At 31.6% G+C, this 15,813-nt stretch overlaps 1 protein-coding gene across 1 annotated transcript in view; it reads right to left on the reverse strand.

Moving 5' to 3' along the window:
- Positions 1–7,088: 7,088 nt before the first annotated feature.
- The window catches only part of LOC126733980 (Bardet-Biedl syndrome 2 protein-like), a 64,517-nt gene continuing 55,792 nt past the window's right edge, over positions 7,089–15,813 (reverse strand). Inside the window, exons 7-12 of the mRNA XM_050437481.1 lie at positions 9,806–9,997; positions 9,598–9,715; positions 9,292–9,548; positions 9,062–9,225; positions 7,556–7,704; positions 7,089–7,502 (exon numbers count right to left, since the gene is read on the reverse strand). Coding sequence (XP_050293438.1) covers positions 7,402–7,502; positions 7,556–7,704; positions 9,062–9,225; positions 9,292–9,548; positions 9,598–9,715; positions 9,806–9,997 — 981 coding nt within the window. The 3' untranslated portion in view covers positions 7,089–7,401. The remainder of the gene's footprint in view (positions 7,503–7,555; positions 7,705–9,061; positions 9,226–9,291; positions 9,549–9,597; positions 9,716–9,805; positions 9,998–15,813) is intronic.

Here is a 15,813-nt window from a genome sequence, read left to right on the forward strand (position 1 = left end):
CAGTAACTCCCTTAACCTTAATTTTATTAATTTTTAGGTGTTAAAGGTAGAGTTTAACACCTAAAAACTAATAAAACATTGTCCTAAAAACAAGCCCTAAAGAGTTAATAATTATTCCTGAATTATAAGAAGTTATATCTAAAACCGGAAGTATCATATGCAATTCTAACCCAAACTAAGTTTAAAACCTAAAAATTATGGAATCGTTAAAAACATCCCTACAAAACACCATCATTAAAGGGTCACCGAAAAACAAAACCCCCAGCATTATTTACATATCCACTCAAAATCTCATAGGGGTCATAGTCTCTATAAAAAAATAAAAGGAAGCAATAAGTATTTAATACTTTCTAAGTACCTACCTACCTCTTTTTTGTTAGTTGCCATTGGATTTTTTTCCACATTGTCATTGTCATTGTACTTTGGATGTCGCCTCATAAGATGCTTCCTTAAATTTGTGGTCCCTTCAGAACTTTTAACTTCAGCCAAGCATAATTTGCAGGTTTCGCCGGCATTGGTTTTGATAAAAACTTTCCACACATCACTAGAACGAGGCATAATAATAATTTAATTATTATGACGTAAACTGTTCACTTCACAAATATAATTCAGATTCAGATGGCCAAAAGAATGAAAATAATAAAAGCTGGGGAATCCCGGAATTCCCTCAACACAGCAAGATTTCGCATCTTGCTTCTTCTCAAATAAAACAAAAGTCAATACGATAGGATAGATCATAGAACATATAGCTGCAACCTGCAACACATCGACCGTCGAACACCAATTGCGTGCGTGGTGGGTTGCATCTGCCAACACTACGGATAAACATAAACAGAAAGAGTAGAAAGACAGAAGGAAACAGGAGTAAATCCGTGCTTCACTACTTTATTCATATTAATTTATGTGGTATCTTTTTAATTAAATTAAATTTATTTCATAGCATTCTTCGATACGGAATACGATAGGTACTGCATAAAACTCAAACGGATCGGACCGTATCGTACATTAAAGTACCGGTACAAAATATCGAGCATCGGAAGAAAAAATACCGGTACTCGAGAAAATCGTATCGTATCGCACATCCCTACCCGAGCGTCCAAGTAGGAAGAAAGCATCAAGCCAGACTAGAACGACGACTTTACGTGTGCCCGGGTCGGAACAATAATTTCACTTTAATTTGTGAATTTTGATTAATAAAGTTTTTTATTTTATACAATAACCAAGTGATTTATCTAGACAAGTTCAAACATACAGTCCATCAATCCAATAATAATCAGTTGCATTAAGAAATCTTTATTTAATTTTCTTTTTCAGAATTTATATTTTGTTTTATTGATTTATGTTGAAAAAAATAGAAAAGTTACAAAAAAAACATAAATTATGGTATTTATATTATGCTGTATATAATATCATGTCAGGGATTAAGTTAAGTTTTTTCTTAGAATTTATATTTTGTTTTTATTTGCTTACACTAAAAAAAAATAAAAAACGTGCATATTAATTTGTACATATTTATTTGTGGTATATCTAGTCATTATTAATTAATTTATTCATAGTGAAACGCCAGATTTATTTCAAGAAATCAGTTCCTGTTGTTGTTATATTTTGTTTTCCATAATATGTGAATATATATTATTTTGTTATGATTGTATAGATGGTTAAAAAATATATATGTTTAATTTTTTATTTAGCTGTGTTTATCACATGTTTCTTACAATGTTTTAAATACTTATAGAAACCATGGAAAGTGCAGAAATTATTAGAATTTTCAGTTAAAATATGCTTTATACCTGCAACAATTCCATTTTTACATAAAAGGTCTGATTAATACTATACTTACACTTGACAGTATTTAATTTAGGATGTATTGTAACTATTTTTTTATGCATTTTAAAACCCTTAGTTAAATTTATTATAATTTATCTTAAAATATTTAAAAGACAACTTAGTTTTGTTTTTTTTTATTTAAAATTTGCTCCTATACCTATGGTGCCAATTTATAATTATTGATTAGTATACATATATATATATATATATATATATATATATATATATATATATATATATAATATATATATTAGATATGTATATATCTAAATATCTTTAAAGTCCAGACTTACTACATACTACTTTACTACAACTCATCTAAAGCTTGTCGCCCTATCAGACTTTTGCTTGAAATCCATAGAGAGGCTGTGACACAAATATATGAAGGTTAAGATTTTGATACTTAGACCCGCTTTATCCTAACCCACACGCATACACTGCAGGGAGATCGACGGATTGGGCTCTACACTTAGTGAAAGGGGAGTGCAAAGGTCGATGGACCACAAAGAGTCCGCCATCGGTGTTTCTATTGAAATCGAAGGCGCGTTTAACAAAACAACCTTTTGAAAAATAATTCAGTTGGTAAAAACTTGAAATACTCCACATACGTTCTCAACCATCATTCATTCATTCGTAGGTCTCCGAATCGAAGCGATATCAAAGAACTTATGGAATTATATTCACGCTTTTAAAAAGCGGTGGAATGATACTCAAGGCTGCAATTTGTCCAAGGAGCTTGGCAGCTATCCGGATAAACTAGAGACAATTTGTTATTTGTATATATGGATATTGGTCACTGTAAATTAAATGGCCACCTTTTCAAAAGGAAACTAAGCAGGAGTCCATTATGTAGGGCATGCAATCAAAGACAATGGAACGCATACCTTGCGATTGACCTGCTTTCTCGTTAATACATAGCGTAATTCTAGACGTATCCCATGGCACTCATCGCTTAAAGACATCAGGGATCCCCTACTTTAACAGAGGTGCATAATGATCCTACTGAGGCCTGTACAGTGGTGTTCGCACCGTCTGCTGCAAATACAGATACAGATTATACTGAAAGCATTGGTAATTGAAGTAATCTACTGTTGGTTCAATTAAATCAAGTTTACACTTATTTTTTATTTTATTTTCTTTATAAAATATGATAATTTTGTTGAAGAAATTCTTTTTGCATTCCTTAGTATCGGCTATCACATTTTCGTTTCCCTAATGGTTAGAAATCCAAATAAAGTTTACAATTTGAAAATATCGAATACATTTAATTACTCAGTCTTAGATGTCTTTTAAATGAGTCTGTATTTAGTAGTTTAAATTTTCAGTCTTTAATAAAAGTTAAGGCCTCATCTTCTGTAGTTGTGCTCTGAGTATACTACTATTTTTGTGCAGCTATCAACTTTGCGAAAAGTGATTTGAATTTAAGGAATAGAAAGTGTTATGCAATCTGTTGCCTGAAACTAGTGTATCATACACCAACAGATTGGACCAAGTTTGTCAATTTTTAAATATTTTTTCTTAATAGTAAATGTAATTGCTGATGAAGATGTAAAGCGTCTATTGAATTCATTAATCACCTCCAATTAAGAAATAAGAGAAGAAATTAAGCAAAGTAAAGAAGCATGCACTAAGTGAGAAAGTTCGTAATCTGAAAGAGGAGCTGCGAAGTGAAGTTAATGACCTTAGGCAAGTAAATAAAATTTTGCAAGAAAAAGTTAACAGCTTAAAGATAAGAGTACGTTAACTGAAACGATTATTATAAAAAATACAAACTGGTGGTACATGGAGTTGAAGAAAGGGACCAGAAAAAGAAAGTAACCACTTGCTTGGACCTGTTCAAAAAGAAATTGAGTCTATTCACTGTGGATTTAACGATCTTCTAATCCCTGTTGAATTTAACAGCTACTTCTTGCGAGAAGACGCTTAAAATCTGTAGAACACGGATGTCTACATACTTCTGATGATGAGGACCGGTAACTTTATAAACCACAATGCACGAATAGGAAATAATAAACTTATTGTAGAGAAAGAATCATTTACGTTGACGACATATAAAAAGAAAAACTGGTAAGCAACCACTTAGCAAATGCAAAGCGTGACACCGAAGAATCCTCTAGAAAACGAAAAAGGTCCTTCGCTAGAGTGAAATGAAAGGAAAATCTCACCAAGAGAACTACAAGAAACTAGGCTCAAAATCAGAATGGTATAATTTATAATTAGATAATTGGACAAAACAATTTTTAATTTTTTAGTTATGGGATAAATGAAAGAGTCGGTTCGATTAATAACACATTTATTATTTGTTTGGTACAGTTTTTATCTTATTCTACGGCTTAAATTTAATACAAAAAGGATGTTTTGTACTGGAATCGTTAAAAAAAAATTCCGAATAACCACACAACACAAATATAGAGAAATGGTCAAAATAATCAATAATAATTATAAATAATAATATATATATATATATATATATTAAATTTAAGCCGTAGAATAAGATAAAAACTGTACCAAACAAATAATAAATGTGTTATTAATCGAACCGACTCTTTCATTTATCCCATAACTAAAAAATTAAAAATTGTTTTGTCCAATTATCTAATTATAAATTATACCATTCTGATTTTGAGCCTAGTTTCTTGTAGTTCTCTTGGTGAGATTTTCCTTTCATTTCACTCTAGCGAAGGACCTTTTTCGTTTTCTAGAGGATTCTTCGGTGTCACGCTTTGCATTTGCTAAGTGGTTGCTTACCAGTTTTTCTTTTTATATGTCGTCAAGGTAAATGATTCTTTCTCTACAATAAGTTTATTATTTCCTATTCGTGCATTGTGGTTTATAAAGTTACCGGTCCTCATCATCAGAAGTATGTAGACATCCGTGTTCTACAGATTTTAAGCGTCTTCTCGCAAGAAGTAGCTGTTAAATTCAACAGGGATTAGAAGATCGTTAAATCCACAGTGAATAGACTCAATTTCTTTTTGAACAGGTCCAAGCAAGTGGTTACTTTTTTTTTCTGGTCCCTTTCTTCAACTCCATGTACCACCAGTTTGTATTTTTTATAATAATCGTTTCAGTTAACGTACTCTTATCTTTAAGCTGTTAACTTTTTCTTGCAAAATTTTATTTACTTGCCTAAGGTCATTAACTTCACTTCGCAGCTCCTCTTTCAGATTACGAACTTTCTCACTTAGTGCATGCTTCTTTACTTTGCTTAATTTCTTCTCTTATTTCTTAATTGGAGGTGATTAATGAATTCAATAGACGCTTTACATCTTCATCAGCAATTACATTTACTATTAAGAAAAAATATTTAAAAATTGACAAACTTGGTCCAATCTGTTGGTGTATGATACACTAGTTTCAGGCAACAGATTGCATAACACTTTCTATTCCTTAAATTCAAATCACTTTTCGCAAAGTTGATAGCTGCACAAAAATAGTAGTATACTCAGAGCACAACTACAGAAGATGAGGCCTTAACTTTTATTAAAGACTGAAAATTTAAACTACTAAATACAGACTCATTTAAAAGACATCTAAGACTGAGTAATTAAATGTATTCGATATTTTCAAATTGTAAACTTTATTTGGATTTCTAACCATTAGGGAAACGAAAATGTGATAGCCGATACTAAGGAATGCAAAAAGAATTTCTTCAACAAAATTATCATATTTTATAAAGAAAATAAAATAAAAAATAAGTGTAAACTTGATTTAATTGAACCAACAGTAGATTACTTCAATTACCAATGCTTTCAGTATAATCTGTATCTGTATTTGCAGCAGACGGTGCGAACACCACTGTACAGGCCTCAGTAGGATCATTATGCACCTCTGTTAAAGTAGGGGATCCCTGATGTCTTTAAGCGATGAGTGCCATGGGATACGTCTAGAGTTACGCTATGTATTAACGAGAAAGCAGGTCAATCGCAAGGTATGCGTTCCATTGTCTTTGTCATTATATATATATATATAGATATATATATATATATATATATATATAAATATCTTTAAAGTCCAGACTTAATTGGAATAATTAAGCAATATCTTGAGAACTAAATTTATATCAAATATTAAAATCTATTTTTCCTCCCTTTTAATTTACTTTTCTTAACTTTTAAATTTAAAATTAACAATTTTAATAAAATGTGGATATTTTTAAATTGATAAGCGTATTGTTAATTTTAAAATAAAACAAAATTCTATTTAAATATATCTCTCATCACTCCTCACTTAATCGCACGCATCAACCTCTGTAATTCTGCAAATTACTTTAAATTTAAATATTGCGCAATAGATAAGGCTTAAATTTCCCGCCACACGCCACCCAAGTTGTCTCGATAAACATTATTACTGATAAAAAATTCTTTTTTGCATATGACATAGGTGTCAGTATTATTATCCAACGATATTCAAGTAAAACTGTTCGATGGTACAAAGGTCTTTTCATTGTTTTGGTCCCAAAAGTTAAATATACAAGTTATATTCTATACATATTTGCCCAATTTCAAAAAGAAGTGTAAACTTGATTTAATTGAACCAACAGTAGATTACTTGAATTACCAATGCTTTCAGTATAATCTGTATCTGTATTTGCAGCAGACGGTGCGAACACCACTGTACAGGCCTCAGTAGGATCATTGTGCACCTCTGTTAAAGTAGGGGATCCCTGATGTCTTTAAGCGATGAGTGCCATGGGATACGTCTAGAATTCGGCTATGTATTAACGAGAAAGCAGGTCAATCGCAAGGTATGCGTTCCATTGTCTTTGATTGCATGCCCTACATAATGGACTCCTGCTTAGTTTCCTTTTGAAAAGGTGGCCATTTAATTTACAGTGACCAATATCCATATATACAAATAACAAATTGTCTCTAGTTTATCCGGATAGCTGCCAAGCTCCTTGGACAAATTGCAGCCTTGAGTATCATTCCACCGCTTTTTAAAAGCGTGAATATAATTCCATAAGTTCTTTGATATCGCTTCGTTTTTTTTAAACTTTATTTATTTTGTTAAACGCGCCTTCGATTTCAATAGAAACACCGATGGCGGACTCTTTGTGGTCCATCGACCTTTGCACTCCCCTTTCACTAAGTGTAGAACCCAATCCGTCGATCTCCCTGCAGTGTATGCATGTGGGTTAGGATAAAGCGGGTCTAAGTATCAAAATCGTAACCTTCATATATTTGTCTCACAGCCTCTCTATGGATTTCAAGCAAAAGTCTGATAGGGCGACAAGCTTTAGATGAGTTGTATACTACAGCTTGCCTTGTTTCGCAAGAATCACGGTAGGGTTAATTAACGTAGAAGAGATCTAGCAATAGTTTTCAGACATACTCATAATATATGTCCCTTACTTTTAAATATGCATTACAAAATTCTCTGGTTAATAATTTCTTATGTGTTGCAGCCAATGTTAAAATATGTATAAACTTAGATTTATCATCTTATGTCACAGCATAATGAGTATTTTTTAATGTATAATAAGAATGCAATAGGTCTTATTCTAATATAAACAAAAGTTCTCAGAAGGCTTCTATTATATGTATATAAAAAATGTGTAAAAGAAATATTTTATTATTGTTCTCCCGTACGAATAATCTTAATAAGTCCTTCTATGTTATTATTCTTTATCGCATTTCGACAATGGTTGATCATAATGGTTGAATTTTGACCAACTAAAAGTAATCAAATTAAGTAAAAGCTATTTTATTATTAATTAAAAGATTACCTCTCAATCTGGATGCTTTTTGGATTATTCCGTTAATTTTCTTCATCGCCTCAATGCCCTCATTGTAATTTTGAACTTTGATATTATAGCCGCTAATCAGATCTTTGTTTAAGCCACTAAGAGCATTATAATGCATTTTCATGCCTTTTCTAAAAAAAATATTGTTAAAAAGTAAGTTACTGAACTGTATTTATTACTGATAATAACATTAAAATGTTGTGAAAACTAGAGTATTCTATTAAAAGTAACAACAAATCTTTGCCAAAAGGAGTATTTTTAAGAATGCATTGACTCGTCTTTAAAACTTTCAAGTGAAACTTTTGCTCAAGAGTGATATAAATTAAGTGAGTCAGGTAGAACTTTACAGTCCCTAGGGGATCTGTTTACACAACTGAATTTAAGTAAAGCTCAATCATTAGTAAAAAGTAGTTAAATTCTGTTTCCACGTCAGCTGCTCTTGAAATCATTTGACAGGAAGCCCATATGAAATAGAAGATCCAACTGAGTTGACTAAAGTCATAAATAAAACTTTTAAAAAGCTATAAAGGCCGAGATATTAGTAAAAATATGAACAAAAAATAAAAGAAAACTATTTTTTGCTCTACTATTTTTTTTCCGAAATTGGTAATCAGCAAATCTTAATATAAATCGTAACCTGCCAATTTCCACTAAAAATAAATCTTAACAAATTTATTTTTTTTTTAAATAAAGTATTAATCTGTCAACTTTTTGTCTCAAATAGTTATGACGAATATTGCGAGGTATCCGCATGTTACAACTAATTGATTCTAGCGATTATAGAATCAGAAAAAATAGATAAAAAACATAAAACATAAACATTGAATTATCAAGAGCACTATGGAAAAATTTCAATTTTTTATTATTTTATCATGTACTACTCCAGAGTATCTTTAAAAAAGGTTTTCACCGATTTGAAAAAGTCTAAGACCATAAGAGTCTATGTACGGTACAAAAGTAGTCGTTGATATTTATAGTTAAAAGTTTGGTGTAAGTGAAATGCAGTAAGCTAGTATGAATAATGCAGCATATATCATAGTTGGTTGCAGTTGTTGGAGTACATAATTAATGAAACTATGATAAATAATCAGCACCGTCAGTTAACATCCATTATTTGTTAAAGATTATATACAATATTTTAAAATATTTCTGATATATATTTCAGTTCATCTCTGATTATTCCAAGGTTTCTGTATCAATGTTAAACTGTGTTGCATAAATTTCTGCATTCACAATATTCCACATCTTATTAACTGCTTTTAAATTTTATATGGGCAATGTTTTTCTAAATTTTGCAGCTTTTTTAATACTAGCAGAGAACCACATCGAGAGTTTTACGACTGATTTTGCTTTAAAAGAAGACTTTAGAGAGGCCCAAATGCAATTAATATTACAAAAAAAATTGACATAGAATTATGGTATTTATTATCTTATACTTAAATACAGTTATAGCCAAATTTTAATACAACTTATTTTTTTGGTACGTACATATCGTTAAGCCTGCTATCCTCAGCTTGAATGATCAAGTGTCTTATTTCAGCCAATCGATCTGCGACATCAGTACCTAGTTTTAATCGAGCTTCTTGAATTTCGCTTAAAGTTAACATTAAATTTTTCAAATTTGCCTCATCCCGAGGAAATGATGCTTTCGACTAAAATTAAAAAATAGTTCTGTAATTTTTAATAATTCTATTAAGCAGTGTAGAGCAGAACATTACTTGCAGATTTTCCAGTTTTAAGTATCCAGATAGTGATTGTATTAAATCTGCCGCTAAAAACATATTGTTAGTGAAAAATGTGGTTTTTCCAGATATTTCAAAAACCATGACTAGTTCGGTATTGTCTCGTAAGGACTGAATATTTACTGTTAAATTTGGCCCTGAATCGAATTCCAGGTCATTGGGAAAAATAAAATTTTGATTAATCCACATGCAAATCCGTTGTAGACGTTCTGTAATTTTAAATTGGACGAAGCCTAAAAAAGCATTTTCAAGAAAACGGTAAATATCTATAAACTTAATAACCTTCAGGTTTGGTGTTTACAGAAGAACAATCTTTTAAAGCATACATAGAGAATGGAGGTAATTGCTTAGTAATTTCAAAAACATGAAATTGGATACTGTTAGGATATCCTACTAAAGCCTAAAATAAAAAGACTTTATTTAGATATTTATAACATAACTATACTAATAATATAGGAAAAATAATAAAATCAACCAATTAATAAAAGACTTTACTTATCTTTAAATGAATGTCTACTGCATTATCTCTGGGTAGAAATAAGGGTATATACATATCAGACTTTAGTCTCGATGTTTCTGGGTGAACAACATAACTTTCTCCTTTAAATATTCCCTCTGCAAATATGATAACTGCCCGTATTATTGTTGTATTATTCATGCAGACGTACAGTTCCACATGAGGCTATAAGAGAGTTTAAATTTATATATTATTAAGATATGAAAGATAAATTTATTTGATAGACACATTTAAAAAGCTAATATGCGCGGATTAAAACCGAACTAAAATACGGAACTATGAAGGAGATGGACTGTTTGAACTGTTGTTGTCGGAAACTTAATTGTGAGATGAAAATCATACTAAGCCTTTTAATAAAATAACGTGTTTACTTCTCCACAATAGTGCTTCAGTGATTTAAGTAGAATAGTACATAGAAATTGTGAGCAGTATGAAGGTCAATATGAGGTCTGAATATTTTTTTAAATATTGTTCTGAATTCATTAAAATAACACTTCATAGTGATAAAACAGTATTTTCTGAAGTATATAAATTAAAAAAAGCTCCGCAACTAGTGATCAATATTAGTGATAGCCAAGAAAGATATCAGTTAATAAATGGTAGTTATTTTTTAGTTCATTTCCTCATACTATTGATCGAATTTGTCTTACGTAATAAAAACGACGATGTCAATTTGACTCAATTTTAGCTGTTGGAAATCGAAAATACTTTCGGGATTTGTCTTTAGTTGATAATGTCGTTAGTGGGTAAGTTTGTAATCACAATACAATATGTCATAAACTATACCAAAGTTTTGCTTAAATATAGTTACATATATCCAGTAGAACATTGATCTGACAGTCCGTTGAAATAGGTGGATATTGTCCTTCATTAGCTAGGCTTGATTCGATGAAGTAGCCAATAGATTTTCTTGCTCATTCCAAAATTTCTTAAAAGTACTAGACTTTGACCTACACAATACCCTATCCATATATAGAAACACATATTAAATTATTTTTACCCGAATATTTATTATCTTTCGTTGGTATCTTTCTTTTTATTTGTTATTCGATTGCAGAATACTCGTATCTTTTAAGAAGTGCGGTTATACTTGAGAATGGACCAGCAGTTCAATACTTAATTAATCCAGTAAATCATATTAATGTATGAAAATAGTGAACTAGAACGTATAAAGAATTATTAATAATAACAATACAAACAATAATAAAGTTCAGTTTAAGTAACAAGGCTCATATTAGTTTAAATGTCGTTTTTTCGCAATTAAGTATGTGTTTTTATGAATCAAATGAATATATATTAAAAAAGCTATCTAATAAATGGCATAGAATATCCTATTAACTCTCTTAATAGAAAAATTTGATTGTAGACTAGTAGGAATCAATCTGAAATTTAATTTCTTATTACGAAAAAGTTCTTATTATATTTTAATAGTGAATAAAAATGAATGAAATGAATGAATGAATAAAAATTTCTTGAACTATGGCACTTCGTCGTTATACCGATATCACAGATTTACAGAATACAGAATATTCTGTAAATCTATGCCGATATATCCGGTTTTCAAGGTGAATAAAAAAAGAAAAGTTGCATGATAGTCTCTGCTGAGTTAAAATATTAAAATTAAAATAGCCTCCCGTTCGGATCTCCAGGTGGAGGCTGATCTGGCATGAAACATTTAAGAGTAGATCTATGTAATATTAAAAGTCTAAACACGAACATAATCGCTGTGCTCTATTTATTAGAAGCGCTATCTTGCTCTCTACCTTACCAGTGGGAAAAAGCTCTGATGTTACGTGGTTCAAAATAACAAAAAGATCCACATCGTATTTTTACAGAATGCTTTTCACTGACCTCGATGATAAAACGGACGATTTGCAAGCAAACCATCCAAGTGCAGAAATTGTTACTGCGGGAGACTTTAACCTCCATGACGTCAACTGCTTGATATATTATAATAAGCCTGATTAGTCACGGCCAAACTCAGATTATACAGAAGCCAATTAGAATCACTTATAGATAGTGAGACTTTTCTAGCCTCCTGGATCTGTTTCTCGCGACGGATTCTGACTCATACAATACTTCCATACATGCACCACTAAGAACATCAGATCACAAATTAAAAACTGCAATATGTGAACTAGAAATGAAAATTCAGGATCTCTTGTTACCTTGAAAATTACGTGCAAGCAGACGGTCGATACCTACAAATAAAAATAAAATGAGAGAGTGAAGAACAAACTCAGATGTTTGCATGAAACTCTTCCGTAGCCAGAAATAGTCTTTCGTTACAGATATCTTAAAAAGCTTAAACAATAATAAGGCCACTGGCCCTGATGGAATTCTGCCAATAATATTAAAAAAATGTGGGATCGTGCTGACTCCACCATTGTGCAAACCATTTTGCTCTTTAATACAGAAGATGTTTTATCCTTAAAGACTGGAAACTTGCTTGCGCGGCTTCAACCGATACCTTAAAAAAGGAAAATCGGTGCCTATCAATTATCGTCTCATTACTTTAGTCTCGGCAATCGCCAAGATAATTAAAAAAACTTATTAGCCAGTAAATTTTGAAATACTTGCAGCTCACCAACATCATTAGCAACAGCAACAGTCAGTATGGTTATCGAAAACACAGGTCGACAACCGGCGATCTGTTGGCCTATGTCTGGATATTTTAAAGGCATTCGATAGCGTCTGGCCTGAATGCTTTTTTTTGTCATGTAGAAATTCTTTATGGAAACCGGTTGTTCTTGAACCGCTGACATGGAGTCCCATACTACCATACTAAGTTGAAGTAGTGATGCACTACTTCAACTTTTACAACTTCTCTGCTGGGTCGTACCAGTTCACCGGTAACCGATAAGTTCCCTGCACTCAAGACCTCTTAAACACACTGTATCTTTATGGTTTGCCATTAACTTTTGCGTCTTGGCTTGCAAACTTCCTTGAGTACCGATCCATCTCGGTTGCCATTGATGGACACACCTCGCAGAGGGTTAAAATTAACGTTGGGTTCCCTCAGGGATGCATCTTGTCTCTTATCCTCCGCCTGTTATATATCAACGACCTTTTCGACAAGACTAATCCCATTTACAGCTTCTGCTGCTGATGACAGTATCGTTATTGACTAAAATTTTTAGTTTTAATATTTTAGCCAATAACGATACACGATGGTATAAACTTATTTTATTTTATATTTTTTTATTTATGTTAGTGTGAGTCAGTGTGTGGTTTTTGTATTTCGATAGGTCTGATGATGCCCTAATGGGGCGAAACGCGTAACCTTTAATAGACGCTGATTTATGAGACTTGGACTTTGAGTTTACTTTTTTCCCTCCTTTGGTCATTTTGCTTCAAAGTTTGAACTGTTTTAGAACTAGGATAATCGTAAAGCTTTTACATTAGTTCGAAAACTCTATAAATATGATTTTAACTTAGCTTCTTTCATTTTTTGGCAATATTACAAAAATTGTCACTGATTTAAAACTCGCATACGCGTTGGTTCTCTATTTTCATAATACTCAATTTCCGATTTGTTTTTCGTAGGCCTTTATGTGATATGCAGTTGTTGGCGAGTGTCTTACATAATTGTTTTAAAATGCCATATCTGGATATTAACTCTTTTTGGTTGAAAAGTGCTTTTGTTGATTAGCTGGAAATGTGATTAAAATATATTAGTAAGCCAAACTAGTGTATCTTATTTTTTGAAATATTATACAGGGTATTAGTTAAATATTTTGCCAAGCTTCAATGAGTGATTTTTTAAGGTGATTTTAAGATGAAAAAGGTATATAAAATAGCTTACAAACATCCAATAATGCTTTGTTTATAAATATTTTAAATACTTTATACTTTATTATTTTATACTCTAATACTTTTCAACATTTTTGTATTTGTTTTTGCATTCAGCAACTAGTATTTTTACAGTCCTTTTTTTTTAATAATATAAATTACCTAAATGTTATGATTGTACTTTTACAATCGCGTTCTGCAGATTTAACTATTATTGTTTTTTCATTATTAATTATAATTCTTAAGTGATTAATATAAAGCAATTAAATTGCAATAAATACTTTCCTTAACGTTTTTGATTAACTGTATAAAAAAAAATCTTTTTAAGTTATGACTGCAATGTTTTGACATTCACGAAACATCTTCCGACAAGGACAGCTCTATGAGATAAAAATAAAATACTATATTTTTCAGACTAATCCAACAATAACCCAAACAAAAAAAAATATCAAAAAATACTTTAATAATTTAAGAATTATCTTTGCTGTAATATGTTGGATAAGTTCACGTAAAATTACATTTAACATAAAGAATACTCATCAATAGACGTGTATTAACTAAATCAAAAAAGTTTAATCAGGTCGGCAAAATACTAAACGGGTTTTTGTAATATTATCGAAATATTTTTAAATCAGTAAAATAACACCAAGAGGCGGTAATACATTTTAAACGACAGTGGTACTACATTCCCTTTATCAAAATAAAATTTTTTGGTAGCAACATGATGCTTGCTAATCAAGGGAAGAATTTTTCAATTGTCCACCGATACGCAGAATACCTTCATTATCCATAAATGGGTTCAAGGACTTACCGATTTACCTTAAGGTTTTACATTTTCTTTAACTTTATGGGTTTGAATGTCATCAGAAAAGCATTCGATTTAGCTAGAATAACTAGGGCGTTGCAATGCATTTTGACGCTCTAAGGACGTTAAATCTCCAATTTGACGGATGATCTTGAAATCTAAGGCAATAGGCGGTTACATTTACCAACTTTTTGTAGTCTGAAAACAGTTTCTTTCGATATGGGCTGAAGTAAGGATTATGGACCTTGGATTCAATTCTAGGATGTCAGTATCGGGTGGTTTACATTTAAAATTCGAAATGTAGATGCTTTTGAAAGAAATGAAGGTCCGTGCCACCATAACAAGCAAGAATTTAAATCTTGAGGGTTGATGCCCCTAGATTATTTATTAGTATTAGTTGATGCCCCTAGATTACTTATGTCTACTGGCAAGGTACTAAGGAAATTCAACAGAGAACTATAGGAACTATATGAAAATATATTTTATCCGGATACCAATCTAGGGCATTTGCTCTAGTAGTGCTCTGCAGTGTTCGGGATAAGATTGAGTTAAAATATTGCGAAGTGAATCGATTGAATGTACATAGATGAACCCTCCAAAAGCATTTATTGAGCAGTAACAAAGTACATGGAGCTCTACGAAAATTGCATTTTTGATAGTAACTTGTTGAGGAATTCTAAAATAGTCTACTAAAGATAGGTGATAGGTAAAATTCTTCCAAGTTCGAAAAACATCTGTGGGAACAGGATCATTCCAATCGACCATGAGAAGCCATAGCTTTTGAAGTGTACGTAAATAAATTTTGTCTGGGATTTCAGGATATCCCTAAGATTTTAGCACTATGTTCATCATTCAGCATGAAATAAGTGTTAACTTCCTTAATTCGAATCACAATTTTTTAAGGAGAGCAACAAGATTTTTCCCAAGAGGGATAAGTTCTTCTTTAGCGTCTGTACCCGAAGCGAATCGTCCACGTAGCAGTCCGCACGTAACACCGGACATTCATGGAAGTAGTTATTTTTAAAACGATCGGCAATTTCCTTAACGCAGCGAGTGGCTTAATAGAAAGAACTTGCCATACCATAAGTGACAGTGTTTAGGGTAAAATGTCAAATGTGGGGTTGTTACTCCATATTATACGCTGAAGATTGCGTTTACTTGGCTCTAGCAAACCTTGGCGATGTCTTCGATATGAACATAATTATGTTTACGGAATTTCACAATGATAAAAAACAAATCGTTTTGAATATTAGGGCCAATTTTAAGGTCGTTTACATATAGGCCAGTGCTTGAGATGCAAAAGGTGTCAAAGACTACTCAATGGGTTGTGGTGCTATCAACCTTCTCGACACAGTGGTGGAGAAGATAATAGCAAATGATAAAT

This window comes from Anthonomus grandis, chromosome 3 (assembly GCF_022605725.1).
Source record: "Anthonomus grandis grandis chromosome 3, icAntGran1.3, whole genome shotgun sequence".
Lineage (NCBI taxonomy): Eukaryota > Metazoa > Arthropoda > Insecta > Coleoptera > Curculionidae > Anthonomus > Anthonomus grandis.